The sequence below is a fragment of the Drosophila santomea genome, chromosome X (genome assembly GCF_016746245.2).
Source record: "Drosophila santomea strain STO CAGO 1482 chromosome X, Prin_Dsan_1.1, whole genome shotgun sequence".
Lineage (NCBI taxonomy): Eukaryota > Metazoa > Arthropoda > Insecta > Diptera > Drosophilidae > Drosophila > Drosophila santomea.
In genome coordinates this window covers 5,452,645-5,478,367 of record NC_053021.2, presented here as the reverse complement: position 1 = coordinate 5,478,367, position 25,723 = coordinate 5,452,645, and the positions used below count along the sequence as shown (strand labels likewise).

The 25,723-nt window shown below is 46.2% G+C and overlaps 1 protein-coding gene across 1 annotated transcript in view; it reads left to right on the top strand.

The window, feature by feature from the left end:
* LOC120457270 (neurogenic locus Notch protein) overlaps positions 1-25,644 on the top strand; it is a 38,289-nt gene extending 12,645 nt beyond the window's left edge. The window contains exons 2-9 of the mRNA XM_039644692.2: positions 898-979; positions 9,206-9,468; positions 9,542-9,746; positions 12,412-12,542; positions 16,761-22,927; positions 23,039-23,348; positions 23,438-23,875; positions 23,991-25,644. Of these exons, the coding sequence (XP_039500626.1) occupies positions 898-979; positions 9,206-9,468; positions 9,542-9,746; positions 12,412-12,542; positions 16,761-22,927; positions 23,039-23,348; positions 23,438-23,875; positions 23,991-24,337 (7,943 nt within the window). The 3' untranslated portion in view covers positions 24,338-25,644. The remainder of the gene's footprint in view (positions 1-897; positions 980-9,205; positions 9,469-9,541; positions 9,747-12,411; positions 12,543-16,760; positions 22,928-23,038; positions 23,349-23,437; positions 23,876-23,990) is intronic.
* Positions 25,645-25,723: the final 79 nt, after the last annotated feature.

Below are 25,723 nucleotides of genomic sequence, written 5' to 3'. Positions count from 1 at the left end.
TAAAAACCATTAAAAAAAGATCTCGCAAACAATTTCATTTATACAAGCTATGGTAAATTGTGCAGAAGAAATGCAATTGCATTGAAATTGAAATTGAAATTGCCTACTATTCTGAGCCAATCTGTTCACATCTGATATACAGTCGTACTTTTTCGTACGACTGAACCTGAGGAGGTGAAGTGAAGTTGGGGGTTTGCTGCTTGTTTGCGGCTTCGTTTGTTTAATTTTGTGTGCCACATATTTTTTTCAATGGAATAAGCATAATTTTTGTGTGCTTCTTTGCTTTTTTCTTCTGTGTGTGTGCCATTGTATGTGTGTGTGTGTGTGTGTGTGTGTGTATGCATAATAATAATTTGATTTGATTGCAAACGTTTCAGTTTTCTTATCCAACTATTTTTCTGCAGCGCTGGCCAGTTCAAGTGCAGTGAACTTTTTGTCTGTGATTGGCCACAATGATGATAATAATGATGAAGAGACGGTGACTTTGACATGCCGCCCGTTTGCCCTTAAAAGGCAGATACTACATATACGATACATATACGATCTCTCGATCTTCTGCAAACAGAACAAGAATGTTTTTGATTCTTCTCCCCCTTTTCCCTGTGGCATGTCTCTTCTTCTTTCGTTCTTCGTTGTTCGTTCTTCTTGACTTCTTTTGCAACGATGTGGCATGTTAAGTAGACACAAATGGGCGACAAGTTAGCATGATCTTACAGATATGGCGGTTAGCTTTTGGGGGCGGCGCGGGTCAGTTGGGACAATGTCTACGTTAATTTATAGAATATTAACTAAGAACGCAGAAATATGCCCAATTGGGAATGTTAGTACCTGCAACACGCAGTGTGTAACTTAAATCAACTAGAATTGGCAATAAACTTTTACCATTTATTCTTGCAGATATCGCGGCTTCCTGCACAACTGTTGGTTGCCAGAATGGCGGCAACTGCGTCACACAACTTAATGGCAAAACCTACTGCGCGTAAGTAAAGTTACATTTTATTAGGATAATCTGTTTATGGACAAGCACTTTAAATATCGTGATGATAAGGATCACAACGATCTATGTGTCAAAACCAGACGAGTGGAGTATGATCGTTGCGCAATTCTAAGTGGCATTTGCATATGTCAATCAAGAGATCAAGATTTTCAAGGACAAGGGATTTTGGTGTGCGTACTCCTTTTAATTTAACTCGAAATTCGTCTAGACAAAAGGTGGGAAGTTGTTGTTCGGCCAGACAAAAGCGCCCGCACAATCTTCTGTCTTTCAGCCTGCGAAGTCTGCGGTCTCCAGCCTCCAGTCTGCAGTCTTCGGTCTGCAGTCTTCGGTCTGCAGTCTTCTCAGCTGCGAATCAAATCAAATCGGGCTCGTTGTCGAGCGACATTCCTGGCAAATCGGTTTGAACCTAAACGAGAGTCTGGGAGTCTCTGGTTCGTGCCTTTAGCCCGGTTCGCATGATTTTCACTCGCCTCGTATTTCGTATTTCGATTTTCGTATTTTGTTTCCTCCGTGTGTTGTCTGTTATTTATTTCAGCATTTTGTCTTTTTTTATTATTATTTTTTTCTCTTTCTATTTTTTTGTTGTCTATTTCTCTCTGTTGTCTCTGCAATAAATCAAATGCGGCCAAAACAAACGGCACGTACGCAACGCATAACTCCGTTTGAGTTATTATAAATAGAGAGTTTGAGTCCGTTCGGCGGAGAGTTGAGCCGAGCCGTTGAAACGATCGCAATATCCATATATTTTGACAGACTGTCGTCAACGATTTTTACGAGTCTGCGAAGCGGGCCGAAACCTACATGGCATAATTAAAAAAAACCCATTTCAAGAACACACAAAAAAGGCTTAGACCGAATTGCATTCCAGCCAGTTCGTGTCGAAGACTCATGCCTCGACTATTTTCAGCCACTCAGTTTAATTTAAGCTTTATTTCTTTTTATACCACATCTGTTAAGTCAGCAAAAGGGATAAAACGGAAGCTATGGCAAATGATAATATCCGAAAGTTGGCTTTTGTCGTTTTTAAAATACATTTTTTTACAGCTTTTTTGTTGGGATCGATGAATTTCTAAACTGGCTCTCGTGTTTCGCGCGTACACTCATTTTTATTTGCCATTATTTTTTGTCTTTTATTTAATATTCGGCTCAACTGACTCATCAACAAAGGTACAAAAATAAAAAAACAGTTTCATACATCAAAAGAAATTTCCGCCGTAAAGGGGGGCGCTGAGGGGGCGTGGCTCGGCCGAAAGAGATGCTGCTCATTAACATGTCATAAACCGCAAGCGAGAAAACGATTTTTTCTTCGCTTTTGTGGCTCTTTAGCCATATAAATCAAACTCATTGTTCTAAGATGGCAGAGACAAAATTGAGACCCCCGACTACATGACATTTGACATGAGCAAAAGGCAAAAATAGTTGTGTCGTGGTCGGTCGGTCGGGTCGGTCCACTCAAAACGAAAACCAAACTGTGTTGGCAATCAAGTCAATTAAACAAACAAGCTGGCAGGCGGAAAAGCGATCGCAAGAGCCGCATAAAAGCTAAGGTTTTGTGGACACAGACTTTTGCGCTCTGCCAACCAGAGCAATTCCAAATCAAGAAAATGTGGTAAATGGATCAGCAACGGATCAGTCGTAAACGATCCGAGGATCAGTTGTTGTGGCCACAAGACCGAAAAAATCAGCTCTAATAGCTCAAGCTCAAGACAAAAGTTCAAAGCGATCTTATCGCCAAATCAAAAAACAAACCAAAAAATGGCTTCAAGAAAGAGAGGCCAGCACATACACATACACATGGCCATTGGCTTGATCGTGCCTTTGATGATCATCGCAAAACCAAAACCAAAACCAAGGCAAGGCAACTAAAAGAAAGAGCTAAGCAAAGTAAAATAACCCACGAATCCCGCGAGATTCAAAAGGCTGCTGCACAACAATATATATATATATAAACGAAACAAGGAAAGAAAAAAACTGAACTGGCATCTCGCAGTTTTAGGCTAAGAGCCAAGCGCTTTTATGTAATTGCCCAAAGATAGTTAAAGAAAGAAAGAGCAAGCCAGGATCGGTTGACATGTGTAGTCTCTGTGGGCAGAGAAGAGAGGTGGCCGTCGTCGGTGAAAAGCTAGAAAAACTCTGTTCACAACGAACGCCAAGATCTTGCCGATCAAAAAAGGCAAACTGATCGGCCATTGAAACCGCTGCTGTGTTGTTTTAGAACTCAAACAAGATCAGCTTCAATCGATTGTGGAAGTAAATTTAATGAGAAAGTCAAGAGCGCCTAAATTAACACTCAAAATGTGAACATTTCGCAGAAATGGAAAACCAAACCGTCCCATTTAAAAAGGGTATCTAATCGGATTACTTAGCAATTTCTGGCAACTTGAATTGAATCGCAATAAAACATTCATGCCCAGACGTATTTAATCTTCAGAAAGTGAATTAACCGACGAGTGAGAAAAGTTCGTTGCCTAAGTCTTTTGTTTTCCAGACGTGGCATGTGTGTGTGTGTGCGTGTTTCTAAATGCCCACACACACACGAACGTTCGCCGCAGGGGAATAATTTACGTTTTTATTTGAACTCTTGGCTCACACGCTTTGCACTTGAAAATGTTCTTTGCTTTCTACCTTTTGCTCTTTCTCGTTCTGGTTCTTGTTCTTGTTCTTGTTCTCTTTCTTTGTTTTTTGATGTCTTGTCTTTTCATTTCTTTTCTTCTCGAAAAGTGAAAAAAGGGGAAAAGCATTTCCAGGCTGCAATTACTTTAATTAACTGATCATTAAGCACATTGGCCATGGGGCTCGATGCTCTATGCGCTGGAAATGTGTGCTGGAAATGACAATGGAAAAGCCAACATTTCATCTGCGCTGGGATGACACATTTAACTTGCGGCAGCAGGGCAGCCATTTTTATTATATATCTCTTTGTATATATATAAATATATATATATGTATGTATATGTGTACATCCTTCGGATGTTCGGCTAAAAACTTGTTTGCAACCTGCTCTGATTGCTTTTCTGTGTTACACAAGCTCGTAAGAAACAAGGGTCCCGAGATGCGGAGACCGAGGAGCTTTTGGGCCCATCCCATGAGATCTTGACTGCCCGAAAAGCGTAGCGAATATTTATTGTGCATTCCGCTTGCATTGTACATTCTTCACGAGGAGACCCTTTTTGCTCCCTTTTCTTTTTGTATATGTGCACATATCTATATGTAGATGTATATGTGCTCTGTTTTTCTCGTATTTTTTTTTTTTTATTTAATTTTTGTTTTTTTTGCAGCCAAGGCGTTGGCGTACAAAATTCCTTTAGCCAGGTCTCGTTGCCTCTCTCTTTGGTCAAATTAAAACGTTTTATTGAAACTCAATTAAGTTGCGCATTCTCACGAAACGCTGAAGATGGTAGACCAAGTTGATGATGATGGTTGGATGGATGGATGGATGGATTGTTGGGTTGGCTGGTTGGGTTGGCTGGTTGGTTGGTTGCTTGCTTGATGGTGAAGAGAAGAAGCGTAGAAGAAGGCATAATGTTAATTATTCGAATGTGGAATGATGCATTACATAAATCTGAGCTTTGTCTTCTCATAACTCAAATGAAAGATTTTCCCAGGCTTGCATCTCTTAATTATGCACATATGGAAAAATACCTTTGACTTTTCTTCCACTGCCAGCGACAAATCGTTTCAACACACCTCGTCCGCAAGTCGACCAATCACATATCAAAATTTGGTTTTAGGTAACTTTTCTACAGCACATCGCATGTTGATTTCTATACTTTTATATCAACTTTTGATTCAGAGAAGTCACATCACAAATATGTATAACATGGCTCTATCAGTTATATGATGGTTATTGATGGGAAAAAGATTGGGTTTCTGTCGGGAACTCTTTCTAAGAAACAACGTTTATTTATATATTCTAAAAGACAAAACGCGAGCTTCAGTGAGTCTAGATAGACTTTTTGGGGTAATGCTTTATAGTGTTTTTATGCTGCCATCAAATAGTTAAATTCAAAAAGACTAAATTGAGTGCATGAAAATCGTTTTTATTGTCGATAGTTTAGATAGACCTCTATTTGCATAAATAAAACAAGCTGACAACGCGAGACAAGCCATCATAAAACCGTTTTTATGCTTCACATCGATAAAATGTTCTCCGCTTTATTAAACCAATAAAAGCTTAATAAAATCGCCGTTCTGTATAAGAGATTTTCGAATTTCCGAAAAGCGATATCCCCACGTTGTGCAATGGAATTTGGTCAGGTATATTGGTATATTTCGTTACCTGGAAACTGGAACCTGTGTGGAAAGCGTTTGACGGACTGGTGTCAGAAAATGCATTTTTTACCTGGCTTACTGGCGGACACTGGGAAATCAAACAAAACCCGATCCGAAGCATACCTCGAATCTTCTCTCCACTAAACCAAACAACAGCTGGAAATGGATGGATGGTTATGTAGTTAGATGTATGGAATGGTTTCGGATCGTACATGGATGGAAACAGAAAAACAGAACGGAAAGGAAATTTGTTTGGGTGTAAAATTTGTTGGTTAGGCCGCCGGGGTCACGCATTTCACTTCAGTTCAGTTCGTTTTCCACTCTGTCCTCCCTTTTCCCTTTTCCCATTGTTCTCGAACAGCTAAGCAAATACCACCACAAATGACTGGGTGAAAGGAAGCAATAGATAAAGGTGCCGGGATAGGGAGAATCGGGAATCGAGAATTGAGGAGAAATACATGGACGTGTTGCACCTGCGCATGGAAAAGCGAACACATTTTCACGTGAAAACCACGGCTCAGCAAAAGCCGAAAAAACAAAAACCCGAGTCCGAGTCCATGTAATGTGAGAAGTGTGCTGCTCTAATATGTTCCCCTGTTCTCGTTACTGATCCTCCTTATGGTTTCATACACATCATACTTTTCGCCGAGTTTTCGTTTGAAGGTGCAGTAAACAAAAGCTACCATGAAATTGAAATCAGATTGGAAAGCACAAGTCGCCTTTTAAAGACTCTAGGAACGAATATTGTAGAGTTTGGAATCATGGGAATCCCAGTGCAAAACCAAGTCGATTTAATGAGATCAAAGCTAAGTAGGGAAAAGCCAAGTTTTCTGATAAGAACATTTACAAAGTAATCCTTTCATGTAATTGGTATCAATAGCAAAAAACAAAATCCCATTCGGACAAATTGATCAAGTTGAACTAATTGGTGTAGTCTTATCAGCTAATTAAACAAATGGGATCGCACAGCTAACGACTTTGGAATCTTTGTAGAGTGTGTCTCGGTAGTGTTTGTGCGGTGATAAGCAGTTTATTTGTTGTCAGGCAATCCCCGCACTCCACTCACTCCACCGCCGATCCTGTGATAATGTGCTAAGATCAGCAGAAAGCTGCATGTGCATGTATGAATACATTATTATTCGTGAATGTGGCTTTGTTTGCGCCTGCACTGTACACACAAACAAAATTGGAAATCGATGAATCAAGTTTGGAAACTACCATTTATTCACCGACCTAGATATAAACGTTAGTTTGTATTAATTGTGTAAGGCCTGTGAATATTCCAATCAATTTTTTAGATAATATTTAGAGTGCTGAAAGGGTTTTTATAGCAGTGCACAAGGCGTGTGAATTGCAATAGGGAAATTAAACACTCGAGAGATAAACGCAGAGTCGAGAGGAGTTGTCTTTCGATCTCTTTGGAAGCCATATATAGCCATAGAGTGGTCGAAAACCGATGAATGATCATCGGGCGATGACATTAAATCATTTGCCTACAAGCCATAAGTCTATGGCCAATACCGCCCCCCCTCATCTAGCCCAGAAATCCATAATCCATAATCCATTCGATACGAGCTGCTGTGGTTACCCATTCATTCGAGCGATCGTGAGAAGCGAATATAAATATCTATGTATATAGATACAGTATACAGATGCATATCTATGCATATTTCATATTCACTCCATGCAGTAGTTATGATTGTGAACAATTTCTGTCCCGATCGCCGACCGCAAATTGAGTTGGAAGCGGAGATACGGATGCAGAGATGCAAAGATGCAGATACAATGATCTGATCCAATCGCAGACAGTAGATTTATACTGCTAATGCTCTCTTCTCACCAGCAATTGTTTGCTCATAAAATAGAATACTTTTAGAATCAAATAAAGCATTTTCGCCATCCATTTCTTGCCCATTTAACATTCGATTTGATTCCAGTTCGCTTCCTTCACCTGACAGTGGGTGACTCATTCCCTTTTTGGCCAAATGCATAAAGGAGGTTTAAAACAGATCAAGGGGGGGCATAGAGGGGGGTTGGACTGGGGAACAGGAGATAAAGCCAGCAACACAACACACACACCACAACACACACTTACACACAACACACCCAGTGGCTGCCTTGGTTTATTTGCCAATGCGAGTCACGTTTTCTGCCAGCCTTCTCTTGCTGCCTCTCAAAACAAGTTAGCAAGCGAGCACTTGGAACTCGAACTGAAAACTCGGCTTGGCCTGTGTATAATTTATATTACATTAATTTTTCCATCCAACATTTTTCCCTCTCCTTGGGCAGCAGCAGCCGCAACAGCAGCAAAAAAGGCTGACACCTCATTTGAATGGGCCTTCCCCTTCACCCTCCCCGGCCACTTCTTTGACTTCTCCTAACCATCGTCGATGTTGCTTCTCATTTTTGGCCAGGTCTTTTATCAGTGGGCCAATATCGACTAAATACCTATGCGACCACTTTGCGATGGCGAAAAAGTCACTGCAAAAGACTCAGTACATCTAAATGCATTCGATTAATAGTTGTATAGGGATTGTATAATAACGAAAATAAGTTAGTTTTAAAGCTCTTTTAAGTAATTTCTTCCAGTGTGCCAATGCTTTTCACCGCTTTTCGTTGGCCACTCTCTAAATTCTCGCTTGAAAATTTGCAAGCTGTCCTCTTCGATTGCGATCGACAGACTTTGAGGTTGGGCAGGGTCTGCAAAGGGGATCGCTACAAATTAATGCTAAATCTAAAGCATTTTCACACACTTGTAACGGGAAGTAGCAGCAGCAGCATCGGTAGCAAAAAAAAATAAGTAATTCGACAAAGAAAAGCGGTTTTTCCTCGCCTGCCGGCTGGACCATCGGCAGCATCATCTCCATCGCCTTTCAGCTTGGTCAGCAGCCGCCTTAATGATTATTCATTGCTTGTTGCTGGTTGTTCGGTATGTTGCTGCCGTGCTGCCTGCCTCATGTTGCTGTTGCCACTGCAACTGCAGCAGCAGCAGCAGCAGCAGCAGCAGCAGCAGCAGCAGCAATGCGTGTAATTTTCTCATTGCAGCCGATGAAGAAGCAGCAGCAGCGGCGGCAAAAAAAATTTAATATGCAATCAAGATCGCGCACAAATTACCGTACATAAAAATTGTTTTCTCAAGGGAAAAGTAACAACAAGCAGGCATAATGTTGTCGTCGAGCAGCAGCAACAACAACCACGTCGTTGCAGGGAGTGGAGAATCGGCGAAAAGAGAGTTAGTTTCCAATGGGAAGAGCAGATATTGTTCCATCATTGTCATTACTCAACCAATTTGTAGTAAATTTTTTTGTGTTCGCTGTTTACACCAGAAAATATTGCTTATGGGAAACTCATTGAAGCGATTTGTCTATGACCGCGTTGCCATCAATGTTTTCTTCAGTCAGTTTGAAGAACCTATGTACATATAAGGAACAAGGATTAAATACAAATGGGTTAAGTTCGATAAGTTTAAGAGAACACCTTCGTTGCGATGGCCCATCTGTCGCTCCAACTTGTCCACGTCCAGCCATGTGAAAGTGGTCCAAAGGAGCTGCGCGAGCTCGGGCGGAAATGAGGCTACTTTGTCAGCTTTAACACTTTGGAGTCCGTCGTTTGGGAGTCAAACTGTGGGATTTATCAGGCGGCGCAGATCTGGCTCCTGACTTTGGTCGACTAAGCCGACAAGTCGATAAACTGGCAACTGGCAACTGGCGAACGATATGTGGTGAAATCACTGCGGGAAAAATCATAAACCAGTGGGAATGTTGCTGATGCACTGTGTACTTCCTGCACGGCCGCCACTCTGCGTTTTTTCGTTAAGTGCAAATAATATGTGTCGGCTGCCGTCACATTGCTCCCATTCAAATCGCCAGCTGCAACCCATTTGAATGGCAAACCCGCTAATCCGCATCCATCTGTATCTATCTGTATCTATTCCAGATGCGATTCACACTATGTCGGCGACTACTGTGAACACCGCAATCCGTGCAACTCGATGCGTTGCCAGAATGGCGGCACCTGTCAGGTGACCTTTCGCAACGGCCGCCCGGGCATCTCCTGCAAGTGTCCTTTGGGCTTCGACGAGTCCCTCTGCGAGATTGCGGTGCCGAACGCCTGCGACCATGTGACCTGCCTCAACGGCGGCACCTGTCAGCTGAAGACCCTGGAGGACTACACGTGTGCGTGCGCCAATGGCTACACAGGTGAGTTGACAACCGGGAAAATGTTCCCGCCTCCAAAATTAAGTCGTTCCATTCACCACTCTCTATTTAACAGGCGAACGTTGCGAGACGAAGAATCTGTGCGCCAGTTCTCCCTGCCGGAATGGAGCCACCTGCACCGCCTTGGCCGGAAGCAGCAGCTTCACCTGCTCCTGTCCGCCGGGCTTCACGGGCGACACCTGTTCCTACGACATCGAGGAGTGCCAGTCGAATCCCTGCAAGTACGGCGGCACATGCGTCAACACCCACGGATCTTACCAGTGAGTACAGCAAAAGCCCTCTACATCCACTTACCATTGAACAGCTTTGAAATATTTATGGAAATACACAATATCTAGATATTGCTGTTTAACCCATCGATTACACATTGAAACAAATCGGTGGACATCGAAATGTCGCCTTGTGTTGTTGTGTGCGGTTTATCAAATCGAATCGCCGATTGTCAATAAATCGAATTGTCAGCGGATGTGATAACTCAACTTGCCGCTGGCTGACAAGTGCAAATTGTTTTCTCTGTTCGACAAAAGATCGAACACGTCTGATTCTTTGTGCCCCCGCCAAAAAAAAAAAACAACAAATCCCCGAAAATCGATAACAAATCATCGTTTGCGAAATGATTAGCATATTTATCTAAAGCTTGGCCGCTTTGCCTGACTTCCTTTAATTAATGGCAATTTAAGAGTAATAATTTAGAAAAATCTCATTTTATTTCGATTTTGTGGCGATTTGCATAGCTTATTGATTTTCGTTTGGGCCAACAACAAATTGCCCAATTGGCCCCAACAACATTTCCACTCTAATTAAAACACACAAAACGCGATCGCGACCTATAGAAAATGAGTCGTCGAACAAAAGATCTCAAATTTCCGGCGATCTTTTGTCTAGAGACGAAACACACAGCGTTTTACTCTTTATTTTTTTTTTTTTTTGGGAACTGGTTCAGGCACGTAAATTAAATTACTTCGTTTACGTTTCATTTTTGGCTTTTTATTTTTGGTTTTGTGTCAGCTTGAAATCATTTGCATTCTTAATTTGAAACACACAAATTATCCAAAAGGGTGCGCGGAAGGGGGGGAGGCATTTAAATATATCTTTACTAAAAACCATTTGGGCTGAAAAGTGCGATGTGAACATGTGTTTGCTGTTTGTTTTAGTTTAGTTTGACTGCGGATGTTTTCAAAGCAATTAGCATACACTTGAAATAATTTGCTCCAAACGCAATTTTGAAACATTGAGTGGGATTAGGATTACATTGAGATACGCCTCATTTTGGTCCTTTTGTGTGTGTGGCTTTAAAATGAAAAAATCCAAGATAAATCGTTGCGATTGGCAAGTGAATGGGGGGCCTAAATGATCTTCTGCCACTGTTGAATGGCTGGCAGGGTAATTTGCATAAATTTCATATTCGATTTGGGGACTTTATGATGTTTCTATGCTAAAAGCGGCGGCCAAAGCTTAGTCATGCTTTAGTTTATGAGGTTTTAGGTTTTGTGTTTCGTTTTATTTTGGCAAAGACAGCGATTTTATTTGTCAACTGTCAGTTGGTGGGAATTTATTAATGGAAACAAACCGTCGAACACAAGCGAATAATTAAGTGAATAGGTATAGGTAATTCGTTATTCATGGCAATTGGAATGGACCCATTTCCATTGAATATTGAGCGGTTTAATGCATGAATAATTTTCACCACGAGAGTTGGTCAAAGGTTAACTGCATTTTTTTCGAGTGCACTGAATGCTAATCATTTCTTTGCTTCTTAAATATCTCCAACTCATGTTGCCTTTTAGTTAATAGAAAAAAAGGAATCGTGATTCATAACGTGTAACATAAATAATTGAAGTCTGCGCAGATTTCACTGGCTCATTAAGAGCCCCACACCCAACAACAACAACAACAACAACGAAACAAGAAAGATCCCAAAATCCGAACTTTATTTGAAAGATACAAAAAATAAAGAGTGGCCCTTGGGCTATTGGCCTGCTGAATTTCACATGTCAATCAAAAATCAATTTTTTTCGGAATGTGTTTCTGTTTTGTCTTCTTTGTTTAGGCACCGGCAATTTTCAATCCAATGTAATTTACTCGAAAACCTCTTTGGGGAGATGGGAAACAAAGCAAGAGAATGGGTGGAAATCGCGCGCGGTTTCTTCGAAGAATTGAGATCCCCAAAGAGTTCTGTTTTGGCCATGCTGCTGGCTATTTCAAGAGCTGCTCGTTGGTGCCTTTTAATTGTTTAATTTAATTAAATGCTCTTTAATGGTCTTAATTAGCGCTGGGAGGGGCGTGGTCTTGTCCATTGGCCTTTTAAGGTGCTCCCATAGGCGGCCAAAGCACAAAACACAAAACCAAACCAAACTCGTTTTAATGGCTGAAAAACATAATTTCTCAAGAATCCCAGTGCAGTTGGAGTTTCGGTACGGCTTACAAGGCTCACAAGCAAATTAAGTTTAAATCACATTAAAAAAAAAAAAAACCAAAAAAAAATTTACGAACAGTATAAGAATGAAAGAAGAAGCGGCAGTACGAAATCAAAGTGAACAAAAACCCGGCCATAAAAGAGAGTCTCAGTGAGAGAGAGGGCGAGATACTCCACTGAAGTTTTTTATAATATATCATTGTTTTTTTTTTTTCTTATGGTTTTGTGGTAACCAAAAAACCGGTCGAGACTCCTCTAAGCAATACAAGCACACACACACTCCCGCTCGAATTAAGCCCCCTCTCAGATTGAGATACAAATCCAGATCCCGAATCTGAATTCGAACTGCAAAACGGAAGTTGAGGCCAGGGACAGATTTTATGGTTTCCCTGGCCTGGCAGTAGCCTGGCAACCTGGCAACCTGGCAATCTGGTAGCCAGTTAGCCTGGCCGAGTTTAATTGGTGTTAACCCGCGTTTAATTGCTCTTCCCGCTTCTGTTCTTTTCTAGGTGCATGTGTCCCACGGGCTACACGGGCAAGGATTGCGACACCAAGTACAAGCCCTGCTCGCCATCGCCATGCCAGAATGGCGGAGTCTGCCGATCGAACGGTCTGTCCTACGAATGCAAGTGCCCCAAAGGTGAGTGCTAGTTATTAAGCCAGGTTATTGAGAATGCGTAAAATATATTCGTCTACAACGTTAACAAAAGCAATGCACGAACCATCCATACAATCCAAGTAACGTTAGTTTCCTTCCCCTCAATCCACTTTAAATCAAAATTATTGGACACCAAATTGTATTATAGTATAACTTCGATTTGCTGACTACCCAGATACCAGATTTCATATTTCTAGTCCGACTCACAGCGAAGTTACGATGGGTTTTCCACCCGAGGCTTTGAGTTCTCAGCATCAGGAGAACGTTCTCATCGCCTATCGATAACCAGTTATCGATGATGGTGAGTCATGACTTATGACTGGCCACGAGCCAAGTGGGGAGGGGGCGGCGGTAAAGAAATAGTCGCCCACGCCGAAGTATCTGAAGTAGCTGCCACAAGGGGCAAACTCGTTTGTCAGCTGAAAACCCCTTTGCCTACTCGCCTACTCCTGTTTTTTTTTTTTCCTTTTTTTTTTCGACCGGCCCAGCATCATTCATCAGTTTTTTTTTTTTTTTTTGACTGCAACTTTTACATTGCAGCCCATTCCCAGTGCATTTCATTCCATTCCACCGTTCCGGGCGCATTACAAATTTAAAGATCGTGGCCCCATCACACCGCGTCTTTCTTCTGTTTCTTGTGCAGATTCTGCAGCTTCCTCTCTTCTGGCGGTCTGGGTTTCTTCGGCTTCTTCATCTTCCTTTGCGTGGTCGCTTGGTCGCTAGTGTTGCATGACCTCCTTAGGGCGTAACTGTGCTTAAGCATCCAATCCGCCCCGCAGATCATTGGGTAAAAGTATTGGTCGGTGATGCGAGTGGATGGATGGCCCAAGCAGACGGGGAAATGATAGCCTCTGGAATTGGCGCAATTTTCGCCGAGATTTGCTCACTTGAATGGCTTTTCAGATGTTTGACCGCCTGGACATGAATATGTGGACTATTCACAAATGAATGGACGAAGCATGCTGCTTACCAAAAATAGCAGCGGAACCTTCTGTACAATCCAAGTTACGATAGGTAACCCAAAAATGGGATCGTATTGAGACGGCTCATTTGGTTCTGTTTGGTCACACGTTTTCTTTAAGTTACACTAATTGTTTATATTCATATTTTGATTCATTTTTTGCCTTTAAGCGCCGCCTCAATAGTTTTCCTCTTGTTTGTGCTCGATTATATTTAAGGTTTTCCTTGTTACTTTTTTGTTTGCCCTCAACTTGTTTTCCCAGCCAGCAATTTTTAGTGAGTTGCCGCCCGCTGCTGTGCTTTGAATTTTTCTTTATTTTGCATAATGAGTGCAACTCCGACCTGCCCCTCCCCCTCCCATTAGGTTTTTTGCGCTCTTATTGCAACGTGATGTCCACAGGGCGATTCGTGTCGTGTCGGTTTCGTTGTTTGGTTGTTCGCTGGCTGTTGTAATTCGGTTGGAATTGCCCAACATTAGCCAACAACCCAAGTTTTAAAAACAAAAAAGCAGAATGCGAAAAAGGCGTTATAACATTTCCCAGAGCAATAAATATTGCAAATCCCAACTTTGGTCACACTTTCACACGATCGTTACAAGCATGCCTCAAATGAAAAACATGCTACTTTGCAGTTACTATACGTATTTTAATACTACATATATGTAATTTTTTAGAGTTTCAAAGGGATAAACCAATTTGTGTACCCTTCTCTGGGACGATTGTGTGTTTTTTTGTTGTGCAAAACATTCCCACAGAATAAATGAAATGAATACGATTGCATTTTCCGCTACAAATATTGCCAATTCCTGTTTAGATTCCTATTTTTCACACGATCCCCAGCTGATCCGAACTATTTTGCACTTTTCATTTGCGCGCTTTCTGGCTCATTAGAATTTTTGATTGGACGCAATTAAAAGGCCAGACGAAGATACAGAGTGAAGCTTATCAAATTGTTTTAGCTCCCCTCGCTGCAGTTTGTGCAGCTTGTAAATTGTCGTGTGCAATTCGCATCAATTGAAATGAATTAATTGAAAATTGCACACAAAACACACTGGCACACACACTGTCACATACACATACACATACACAAGCACACACTCACAAATGCATATGTGTGCTTAAATGCAATGCGAGCAATTTACATGATGAATACGAAATTACAATAAGAAAAACACTGAATGGGCGACAATTGGCGACAGAAGGTTAAAGAGCTGAGCTGATGTAGAAAAAGTAGGGATACAACATGAACATGGGGCCCTCGAGGATCTAAGATATAAATTAAAAAAGGTCAAGGGTTTTATGTTTAAAATCCAAGATTATAAAAGTCAAAGTCGGGGTAAAAATCGAAACCTTCAAGGGATGCTTATAACTTCCCAAGATATTTAAGTAATCGAACATTTTTCGAAAGCGGAAGTAAGGTTAATTCGTTTGGGATACAGTTTTTTCTAAGGATTAGAGTTCAAAGTGCGGTCACTAAGTGACTGGGTGACTTGGAAAAAATCGCAGCGAATATGAAACAGATGTTGTTGTTATGGTGTCATGTTGTGCTCCACCCCTCTCTGCTGAGTATATTTTTAAATGTAGGAAAAAATGGTTAATGGCGTGGGGCACATTTAAAATGTCACTTTCGTCACTAGTTTTTTTTTTTTGGTTTTTGTTTTTTCCTGTTTTCCTTTCCCCCTAAGATCCAGCAACAAGTTGCAATTGCAAATAATAAAAATAATAATAATAAATGCCGCACACGCATGCATATGCCTGTGAGTGTGTGCTCATGTATTTGAGGCCCTTCTTTTGTGGCATGGACACAAAAAAAACCGACCAAGCAAGAAAATCCATTAAAAGAAACAAATCTCGTGGGCGAGAGCGAGAGCGAGAGAGCGATCTTTCTAAAAAATACGACAACAACAACAACAAAACAAATACCATTGCAGGCACAAAATGCGATTTAATTCCTCCAACACACAGATACACCAAGAAAAATAAAGCGCAATGAACGAAGTCCAAAAACTTGATCGAGAGAGCGAGAAGAGAGCGAAGAAAAACTGAAGCATAAACGGCATTTTTCCATTGTTGTGCGAGCGAGAGGGCAGATGGCTTGGCGCGCATTCGAGATAGTTTGACCGCGACAGCGACGCCAGCGTCGACTGCGGCAGAGGCTTGGGGCAAGATATGAGACCGTGGGAAAGAACAACGAAAGACATGACGTTGCTGTGTATTTGTGAGTGGCCGCATATATGCTGGCACAGCAGCGGGCACAAAAGTAGTGCACTCACAAGCAAATCTTTGCAATACCTACAATGAAAATTTATTATTATACATATGTCCCTTAAGTTCTTCATAACACCATTTTCATTTCTGAAACTTAATATAACTGCAAACTTTCTGTTTCGCTGCCCTCAGGTGTGCGTGTGTGTTTGTTTGCTCGAATGCTGATGACTGTGTATGTGTGTGTGTGCGTCTGCGCGCTTTTTGCCTTGCCTTGTCTGTTTTCACGTTACACTTTGTTTGCCCATTCGCTCCGCATGCGCAGCAGTGCTGCCGGCGAAAGATTCGAAAAGTAGCCAATGCGAGGCTAAGAAAAATATAGCTAACTTTAGGGCTCAACATTGTGGCTAGCGTTGGCGGGAAAAAAACCAAAGGGGCAACGCTGGTGCGCAGCCGCTTAAATGCGAAGCGCAGGCGCAACGGAAAAGAGAGAGAGAGAGAGAGAGAGCGCTCTGAGAAACCAACATGTGCAGCACAGCTGCAGAGCAACTACAGCTTTAAGCGGCCCGTTCCTTTTGTTCGATTCCTTCGCTTGCCCGCTCTTCCCCTTGTTTGTATTGTTGTTATTGTTGCTGGTCTCTCAACCACTTTTTGTTGCTTTAAACGTTTATTATTGAAGTATTTTTATGATGTTGCCATAAATCTGTTTATGCACTTCATTGCACCGCGCGGGTGCGAGCGCGATGGGGACGGGGGGTGGAAATAGAACAGATGCACTTCAGTGTGACCGTTCTGATTCTTAATTTGATATCCAAAACTATTTATTTTATTGAATTAATGAAAATATTGATCACAAATCGCATGCTGTTTGAGATCATTTAACAAATAAAATGGAAACTTGTACATATATGGATTTTCTTGAATGTTCGGCCGCTCGTTAAAAATTTGATTGTTCTAAACTACTGAAAGTGGATAGTATTAGTATTAAAACGAAAGATCTTCCGTACTAATGGTGACATTGTGATTTGTACCCAAGGTTTCGAGGGCAAGAACTGCGAACAGAACTACGACGACTGCCTGGGACATCTGTGCCAGAACGGAGGCACCTGCATCGACGGCATCTCGGACTACACCTGCCGCTGTCCGCCAAATTTCACGGGCAAGTTTTGCCAGGACGACGTGGACGAGTGCGCCCAGCGGGATCATCCGGTGTGCCAGAACGGTGCCACCTGCACCAACACCCACGGCTCGTACAGCTGCATCTGTGTGAATGGCTGGGCGGGATTGGATTGCAGCAACAACACGGACGACTGCAAGCAGGCGGCCTGTTTCTATGGCGCCACGTGCATCGATGGCGTTGGCAGCTTCTACTGCCAGTGCACCAAGGGCAAGACGGGTCTGCTCTGCCACCTGGACGACGCCTGCACCTCGAATCCCTGCCACGCGGACGCCATTTGCGACACAAGCCCCATTAACGGCTCCTACGCCTGCTCCTGTGCCACCGGCTACAAGGGCGTCGATTGCTCGGAGGACATTGACGAATGTGACCAGGGATCACCGTGCGAGCACAACGGCATTTGCGTTAACACACCGGGCAGCTACAGATGCAATTGCTCGCAGGGATTCACCGGTCCGCGCTGCGAGACGAACATCAATGAGTGCGAATCGCATCCGTGCCAGAACGAGGGCTCGTGCCTGGATGATCCGGGCACCTTCCGCTGCGTCTGCATGCCAGGATTCACTGGCACCCAGTGCGAGATCGACATCGACGAATGCCAATCGAATCCCTGCCTGAACGACGGCACCTGCCACGACAAGATCAATGGATTTAAGTGCAGCTGTGCGCTGGGCTTCATGGGCGCACGATGTCAGATCAACATAGACGACTGTCAATCGCAGCCATGCCGGAATCGTGGCATCTGCCACGACTCGATAGCGGGCTACAGCTGCGAGTGTCCGCCGGGCTACACGGGCACCAGTTGCGAGATCAACATCAACGATTGCGACTCGAATCCCTGCCATCGGGGCAAGTGCATCGACGACGTGAACAGCTTCAAGTGCCTCTGCGATCCCGGCTACACGGGCTACATCTGCCAGAAGCAGATCAACGAGTGCGAATCGAATCCCTGCCAGTTCGATGGCCATTGCCAGGATCGTGTGGGCAGCTACTACTGCCAGTGCCAGGCTGGCACCAGTGGCAAGAACTGCGAGGTCAACGTGAATGAGTGCCACAGCAATCCGTGCAACAATGGTGCCACCTGCATCGATGGCATCAACTCCTACAAGTGCCAGTGTGTGCCCGGTTTCACCGGTCAGCACTGCGAGAAGAATGTGGACGAGTGCATCAGCAGTCCGTGTGCCAACAATGGCGTCTGCATTGACCAGGTGAATGGCTACAAGTGCGAGTGTCCCCGAGGATTCTACGACGCCCACTGCCTCAGCGATGTGGACGAGTGCGCCTCGAATCCCTGCGTAAACGAGGGTCGCTGCGAGGACGGGATCAACGAGTTCATCTGCCACTGCCCGCCGGGATACACGGGCAAGCGGTGTGAGCTGGACATCGACGAGTGCAGCAGCAATCCCTGCCAGCATGGCGGCACCTGCTACGACAAGCTCAACGCCTTTAGCTGCCAGTGCATGCCGGGCTATACGGGCCAGAAGTGCGAAACGAATATCGACGATTGTGTGACGAATCCCTGCGGCAATGGTGGCACCTGCATCGACAAGGTCAACGGATACAAGTGCGTCTGCAAAGTGCCATTCACGGGCAGGGACTGCGAGAGCAAAATGGATCCCTGCGCCAGCAATCGCTGCAAGAACGAGGCCAAGTGCACGCCCAGCTCAAACTTCCTGGACTTCTCCTGCACCTGCAAACTGGGCTATACGGGTCGCTACTGTGATGAGGACATTGACGAGTGCTCGCTGAGCTCACCCTGCCGGAATGGTGCTAGCTGCGTGAATGTGCCCGGCTCGTTCAGGTGCCTGTGCACCAAGGGCTATGAGGGCAGAGAATGCGCCATCAATACGGACGATTGCGCCTCGTTTCCGTGCCAGAACGGTGGCACGTGTCTGGACGGGATCGGTGACTACAGCTGCTTGTGCGTGGATGGCTTCGATGGCAAGCACTGCGAGACGGACATCAACGAGTGCCTGAGTCAGCCGTGCCAGAATGGAGCCACCTGTAGCCAGTACGTGAACAGCTACACCTGCACCTGTCCACTTGGCTTCTCCGGCATCAATTGCCAGACGAATGACGAGGACTGCACGGAGAGCTCGTGCTTGAACGGTGGCAGCTGCATCGACGGCATCAATGGCTACAACTGCAGCTGTCTGGCCGGATTCTCCGGTGCCAATTGCCAGTACAAGCTGAACAAGTGCGATTCGAATCCCTGCCTCAATGGAGCCACCTGTCATGAGCAAAACAACGAGTACACATGCCATTGTCCCAGCGGCTTTACGGGCAAACAGTGCTCCGAGTATGTGGACTGGTGTGGTCAGTCGCCGTGCGAGAATGGGGCGACCTGTAGCCAGATGAAGCATCAGTTTAGCTGCAAGTGCTCGGCGGGTTGGACCGGTAAGCTGTGCGATGTCCAGACCATATCCTGCCAGGATGCGGCGGACCGGAAGGGACTGAGCCTGCGCCAGTTGTGCAACAATGGCACGTGCAAGGATTACGGAAATAGTCACGTCTGCTACTGCTCCCAGGGATACGCGGGTAGCTATTGCCAAAAGGAGATCGACGAGTGTCAGTCGCAACCGTGCCAGAATGGTGGCACCTGCCGTGATCTCATTGGCGCCTACGAGTGCCAGTGTCGCCAGGGTTTCCAGGGCCAGAACTGCGAACTGAACATCGATGACTGTGCGCCGAATCCCTGCCAGAATGGCGGCACCTGCCACGACCGCGTGATGAACTTTAGCTGCAGCTGTCCGCCGGGAACGATGGGCATCATTTGCGAGATCAACAAGGACGACTGCAAACCGGGTGCGTGCCACAACAATGGCAGCTGCATCGATCGCGTCGGCGGCTTCGAGTGCGTCTGTCAGCCTGGTTTCGTTGGTGCCCGCTGCGAGGGCGACATCAACGAGTGCCTGAGCAATCCCTGCTCGAATGCCGGCACCCTGGACTGCGTGCAGCTGGTGAATAACTACCACTGCAACTGCCGACCCGGACACATGGGACGACATTGCGAGCACAAGGTGGACTTTTGTGCGCAGAGCCCGTGCCTGAATGGCGGCAACTGCAACATCCGACAGAGTGGCCACCACTGCATCTGCAATAATGGCTACTACGGCAAGAACTGTGAGCAGAGTGGCCAAGACTGTGATTCGAATCCCTGCCGGGTGGGCAACTGTGTGGTCGCCGACGAGGGATTCGGCTACCGCTGCGAGTGTCCGAGGGGCACACTGGGTGAGCACTGCGAGATCGATACGCTTGACGAATGCTCGCCAAATCCCTGCGACCAGGGCGCCGCCTGCGAGGATCTTCTGGGCGACTTCGAGTGCCTTTGCCCAAGCAAATGGAAGGGCAAACGCTGCGACATCTATGATGCCAACTACCCGGGCTGGAATGGTGGCTCCGGATCGGGAAGTGTCCGCTATGCAGCGGATCTGGAGCAACAGCGGGCCATGTGCGACAAGGCGGGCTGCACCGAGAAGCAGGGCGACGGCATCTGCGATAAGAATTGCAACACATACGCCTGCAACTTTGATGGCAACGATTGCTCGCTGGGCATCAATCCGTGGGCCAATTGCACGGCCAACGAGTGCTGGAACAAGTTCAAGAATGGCAAATGCAACGAGGAGTGCAACAATGCCGCCTGCCACTACGATGGTCACGACTGCGAGCAGAAGCTGAAGAGCTGCGACAGCCTCTTCGATGCCTACTGCCAGAAGCACTACGGCGATGGCTTCTGCGACTACGGATGCAACAATGCGGAGTGCAGCTGGGACGGTCTCGACTGCGAGAACAAGACACAGTCACCGGTTCTCGCCGAGGGTGCCATGTCCGTGGTGATGCTGATGAATGTGGAGGCATTCCGTCAGATACAGGCGCAGTTCCTCAGGAATATGAGCCACATGCTGCGGACAACGGTGCGGCTGAAGAAGGACGCCCTCGGCCACGACATCATCATAAACTGGAAGGACAATGTGCGCGTCCCGGAGATCGAAGACACCGAATTTGCGAGGAAAAACAAGATACTCTACACGCAACAGGTCCACCAGACGGGCATACAAATCTATCTGGAGATTGACAATCGCAAGTGCACCGAATGCTTCACCCACGCCGTGGAGGCGGCCGAATTCCTGGCTGCCACGGCGGCCAAACATCAGCTGCGGAACGACTTCCAGATACACAGCGTGCGTGGCATCAAGAATCCCGGCGACGAGGACAATGGTGAGCCGCCGGCGAACGTAAAGTACGTGATAACCGGCATCATACTGGTCATCCTGGCACTGGCCTTCTTTGGCATGGTCCTCAGCACGCAACGCAAGCGGGCGCATGGCGTCACCTGGTTCCCGGAGGGATTCCGCGCACCGGCAGCGGTTATGTCGCGGCGTCGCCGTGATCCCCACGGCCAGGAGATGCGCAACCTCAACAAACAGGTGGCCCTGCAGTCGCAGGGAGTCGGCCAGCCGGGCGCCCATTGGTCCGACGATGAATCGGATATGCCGCTGCCCAAGAGGCAGCGCAGTGATCCCGTTTCCGGCGTGGGTCTGGGCAACAATGGTGGCTATGCCAGTGATCACACAATGGTCAGCGAGTACGAGGAGGCGGACCAGAGGGTCTGGTCGCAGGCCCACCTGGATGTGGTCGATGTGCGTGCCATAATGACACCGCCGGCGCACCAGGATGGAGGCAAGCATGATGTGGATGCACGTGGCCCTTGCGGACTGACTCCCCTGATGATTGCAGCCGTGCGCGGTGGCGGTCTGGACACCGGCGAGGACATCGAAAACAACGAGGACAGTACCGCCCAGGTGATATCCGATCTACTGGCCCAGGGAGCCGAACTGAATGCCACCATGGACAAAACCGGCGAGACATCGCTGCATTTGGCGGCTCGCTTTGCGCGTGCCGATGCCGCCAAGAGATTACTGGACGCCGGTGCGGATGCCAATTGCCAGGATAACACCGGCAGGACACCACTGCACGCTGCTGTCGCCGCCGATGCCATGGGTGTATTCCAGATACTGCTGAGGAACAGGGCCACCAATCTAAACGCCCGGATGCACGACGGCACAACGCCACTGATACTGGCCGCTCGCCTGGCCATCGAGGGCATGGTGGAGGATCTGATCACCGCCGATGCGGACATCAATGCGGCGGATAACTCCGGCAAGACCGCTCTCCACTGGGCGGCGGCGGTGAACAATACCGAAGCGGTGAACATTCTGCTGATGCATCACGCCAATCGGGATGCCCAGGATGATAAGGATGAGACACCGCTGTTCCTGGCCGCACGAGAGGGCAGCTATGAGGCGTGCAAGGCGCTGCTGGATAACTTTGCCAATCGCGAGATTACCGATCACATGGACCGACTGCCACGGGACGTGGCCAGCGAGCGACTGCATCACGATATCGTCCGGCTGCTGGACGAGCATGTGCCGCGATCTCCGCAAATGCTGAGCATGACACCGCAGGCGATGATCGGTTCACCGCCGCCTGGCCAGCAGCAGCCGCAGCTGATCACCCAGCCGACGGTCATATCCGCCGGCAATGGCGGCAACAATGGCAACGGCAACGCCAGCGGCAAGCAGAGCAGCCAGACAGCCAAACAGAAGGCGGCCAAGAAGGCCAAGCTGATCGAGGGCAGTCCCGACAATGGACTCGATGCCACGGGCAGTTTGCGACGCAAGGCCAGTTCAAAAAAGACAAGTGCGGCCTCAAAAAAGGCCGCCAACTTGAATGGCCTGAATCCGGGCCAGCTGACGGGGGGAGGAGTGTCGGGTGTGCCGGGCGTGCCGGGTGTACCGCCCTCGAATTCGGCGGCACAAGCAGCTGCAGCAGCAGCGGCAGCGGCAGCCGTGGCGGCCATGTCACACGAACTGGAGGGATCGCCGGTGGGCGTGGGCATGGGCGGGAATCTGCCCAGTCCGTACGACACCAGTTCCATGTACTCGAACGCGATGGCCGCACCGCTGGCGAACGGCAATCTGAACACGGGCGCCAAACAGCCACCGAGCTATGAGGATTGCATCAAGGTAAGTGGTGGAGTTGTGCTGAAGGATCACCGGTTCACCGGATCACCGGATCACCGGATCAGCGGATCAGTGGTAGAAGCGGTTTACTAACGCACTCAATTACAATTGCAGAATGCGCAGTCGATGCAGTCGCTGCAGGGCAACGGGCTGGACATGATCAAGCTGGACAACTACGGCTACTCGATGGGCTCGCCATTTCAGCAGGAGCTGCTCAACGGCCAAGGACTCGGCATGAATGGGAATGGCCAGCGGAACGGTGTCGGCGCCGGCATCCTGCCCGGCGGCCTCTGCGGCATGGGCGGTCTGACTGGTGCCGGAAACGGCAATAGCCACGAGCAGGGACTCAGTCCGCCGTACTCGAACCAGTCGCCACCTCATTCGGTGCAGAGCAGCCTGGCGCTATCGCCCCACGCCTACCTGGGTGAGTTTCAAGTTGCAAGTTAGCTATCAGCTATCATCTGTTAGTTGGTGCATGTGTGTATACTAATCATTTCAATTTACACGCTATAGGTTCACCATCGCCGGCCAAGTCGCGACCCAGTCTGCCCACCTCGCCCACCCACATCCAGGCGATGCGGCATGCCACACAGCAGAAGCAGTTCGGTGGCAGCAATCTGAACAGCCTGCTGGGCGGCGCCAATGGCGGTGGCGTGGTCGGCGGCGGAGGTGGTGGCGCTGGTGGCCAGGGGCCACAGAATTCGCCCGTGAGCTTGGGTATAATCTCGCCAACGGGCAGCGATATGGGCATTATGCTCGCCCCGCCGCAATCCTCCAAGAGCAGTGCAATAATGCAAACGATATCCCCCCAGCAACAGCAGCAGCAACAGCAGCAACATCAGCAGCAGCAGCAGCAGCAACAGCAGCAGCAGCAGCAACAGCAGCAGCAACTCGGAGGCCTGGAGTTCGGTTCAGCGGGCTTGGACCTGAATGGATTTTGTGGATCTCCGGGTAGGTCACCAATTACTTTAGATGCATTGGTTTGCAGGGTCTTGCCATCTTGCTATCCATCTTGCTACGTATTTCCATGCAAGCTGACTAATAACTTTACCATCTCCACTCGCAGACTCATTTCACTCGGGTCAAATGAATCCGCCCTCTATACAAAGTTCGATGTCCGGCTCGTCGCCGTCGACCAACATGCTGTCGCCGTCGTCGCAGCACAACCAGCAGGCCTTCTACCAGTACCTAACGCCACCGAGCCAGCATTCCGGCGGCCATACGCCGCAGCATTTGGTCCAAACGCTGGACAGCTACCCAACGCCCTCGCCGGAGTCACCTGGCCACTGGTCCTCCTCGTCGCCGCGATCGAATTCCGATTGGAGCGAGGGCGTCCAGTCGCCGGCGGCCAATAATCTCTACATTTCCGGTGGCCATCAGGCCAACAAGGGTTCCGAGGCCATCTACATTTGACCATAAGTCGGTGTTCCACTTGATCTGGATGATCTGGGTGATCTGATTGAGATCGGATGAGGATAATTGGAGGATGGTTTGCCAAGGATATCAGCAGAGGGACTCTTAAAGAGTCCGCGGCTACGTTCTATCTAAAAATGCTATATATTGTAATTCTCTAATCTCTAACGATTATGTATTTTTTCACGCGACTATTTTTTTTTTTTTGTGTGTCCATAAGTTTTAGATGTTAGTTGAAAATACGCGATTCTAGCGGGAGAAGCGTCATAAATTGTAGTAACTTAAATTATTTTTATGATTGTTGTACAGTGCGCGCCGATCGCATATATATATATATATATATATATATTTATATATATATAGATATAGATATAGATATATATATCTACTCATAGATATTCCAGTTAAGAGCTCGTTTTGTGGCGCTTTTTATCTTATTGTCGTAACGTCATCGTAGCTTCCAGTAAAAAGAAAGAACCAACAAACAAAAAAGCAACATAAGCAGACAGAGGAAGAGGAGAAACTACACTTAGCGCAAATTCTGATTGATCGATTAAACGTTTGTGGGGCATTTGTAGTTGTAAGTGACCATTATATCACTAGGCCATAAGACTACGCTAAGTTTTTATCGAATTCTACATTTAATTATGGCCCACAGGCTATATAAATATATACATATATATATAGATATATATATATATAAATAAATTTCATAGTTCTGTAGGTTTTGAAACTGAAGTGCTTATATAAACAAAATTGTTAGACGTACACCGCATCAAACCTTTTTTTTTACACCAAGTTTTTTTTTATTATTATTATTATGACTATTATGTATTATTACATATTGACTAAGCTAAACTGTAAAAAGATTCTCATAACTGTTTGATTTAAGTTGACACATACAAATACAAATACAAAAGAATTTGCAAAAATTACACAAAATCACAAATCACCAACGGAAACGTATAAGTTTAATTAAAACAAAACAAAAAACGAAACGAAACGAAAAAAAAAAAATGATATAGACAGTAACCAGCCAAGTTTACTATATATATAAGACGCCTCTATGATCTAAGATGATGAATAGATATTTTCAAAAAATATGCAACAGAAAAGCACGCACTTAGAGAAACGCAGACACGACTTTCTCGTTCGATTTGCTCGAATTTCTTTCGCCTATAATTTGTGTAAGTTTTTAATGTGTAAATTGTAAAATTACTTGTTTTCCTAACTTAAACAGCCAGACAGCAAAACGAAACTGCAACCTTTTTGACATAAATAATAAATATTAAATAATTATTTTAAAAGCCGTGTGTTTATTTCATTTCATTTTATTTATTTCATTCATTGACGAACTGTTAAAAACGCGAATTCTTTAGCAGTTTT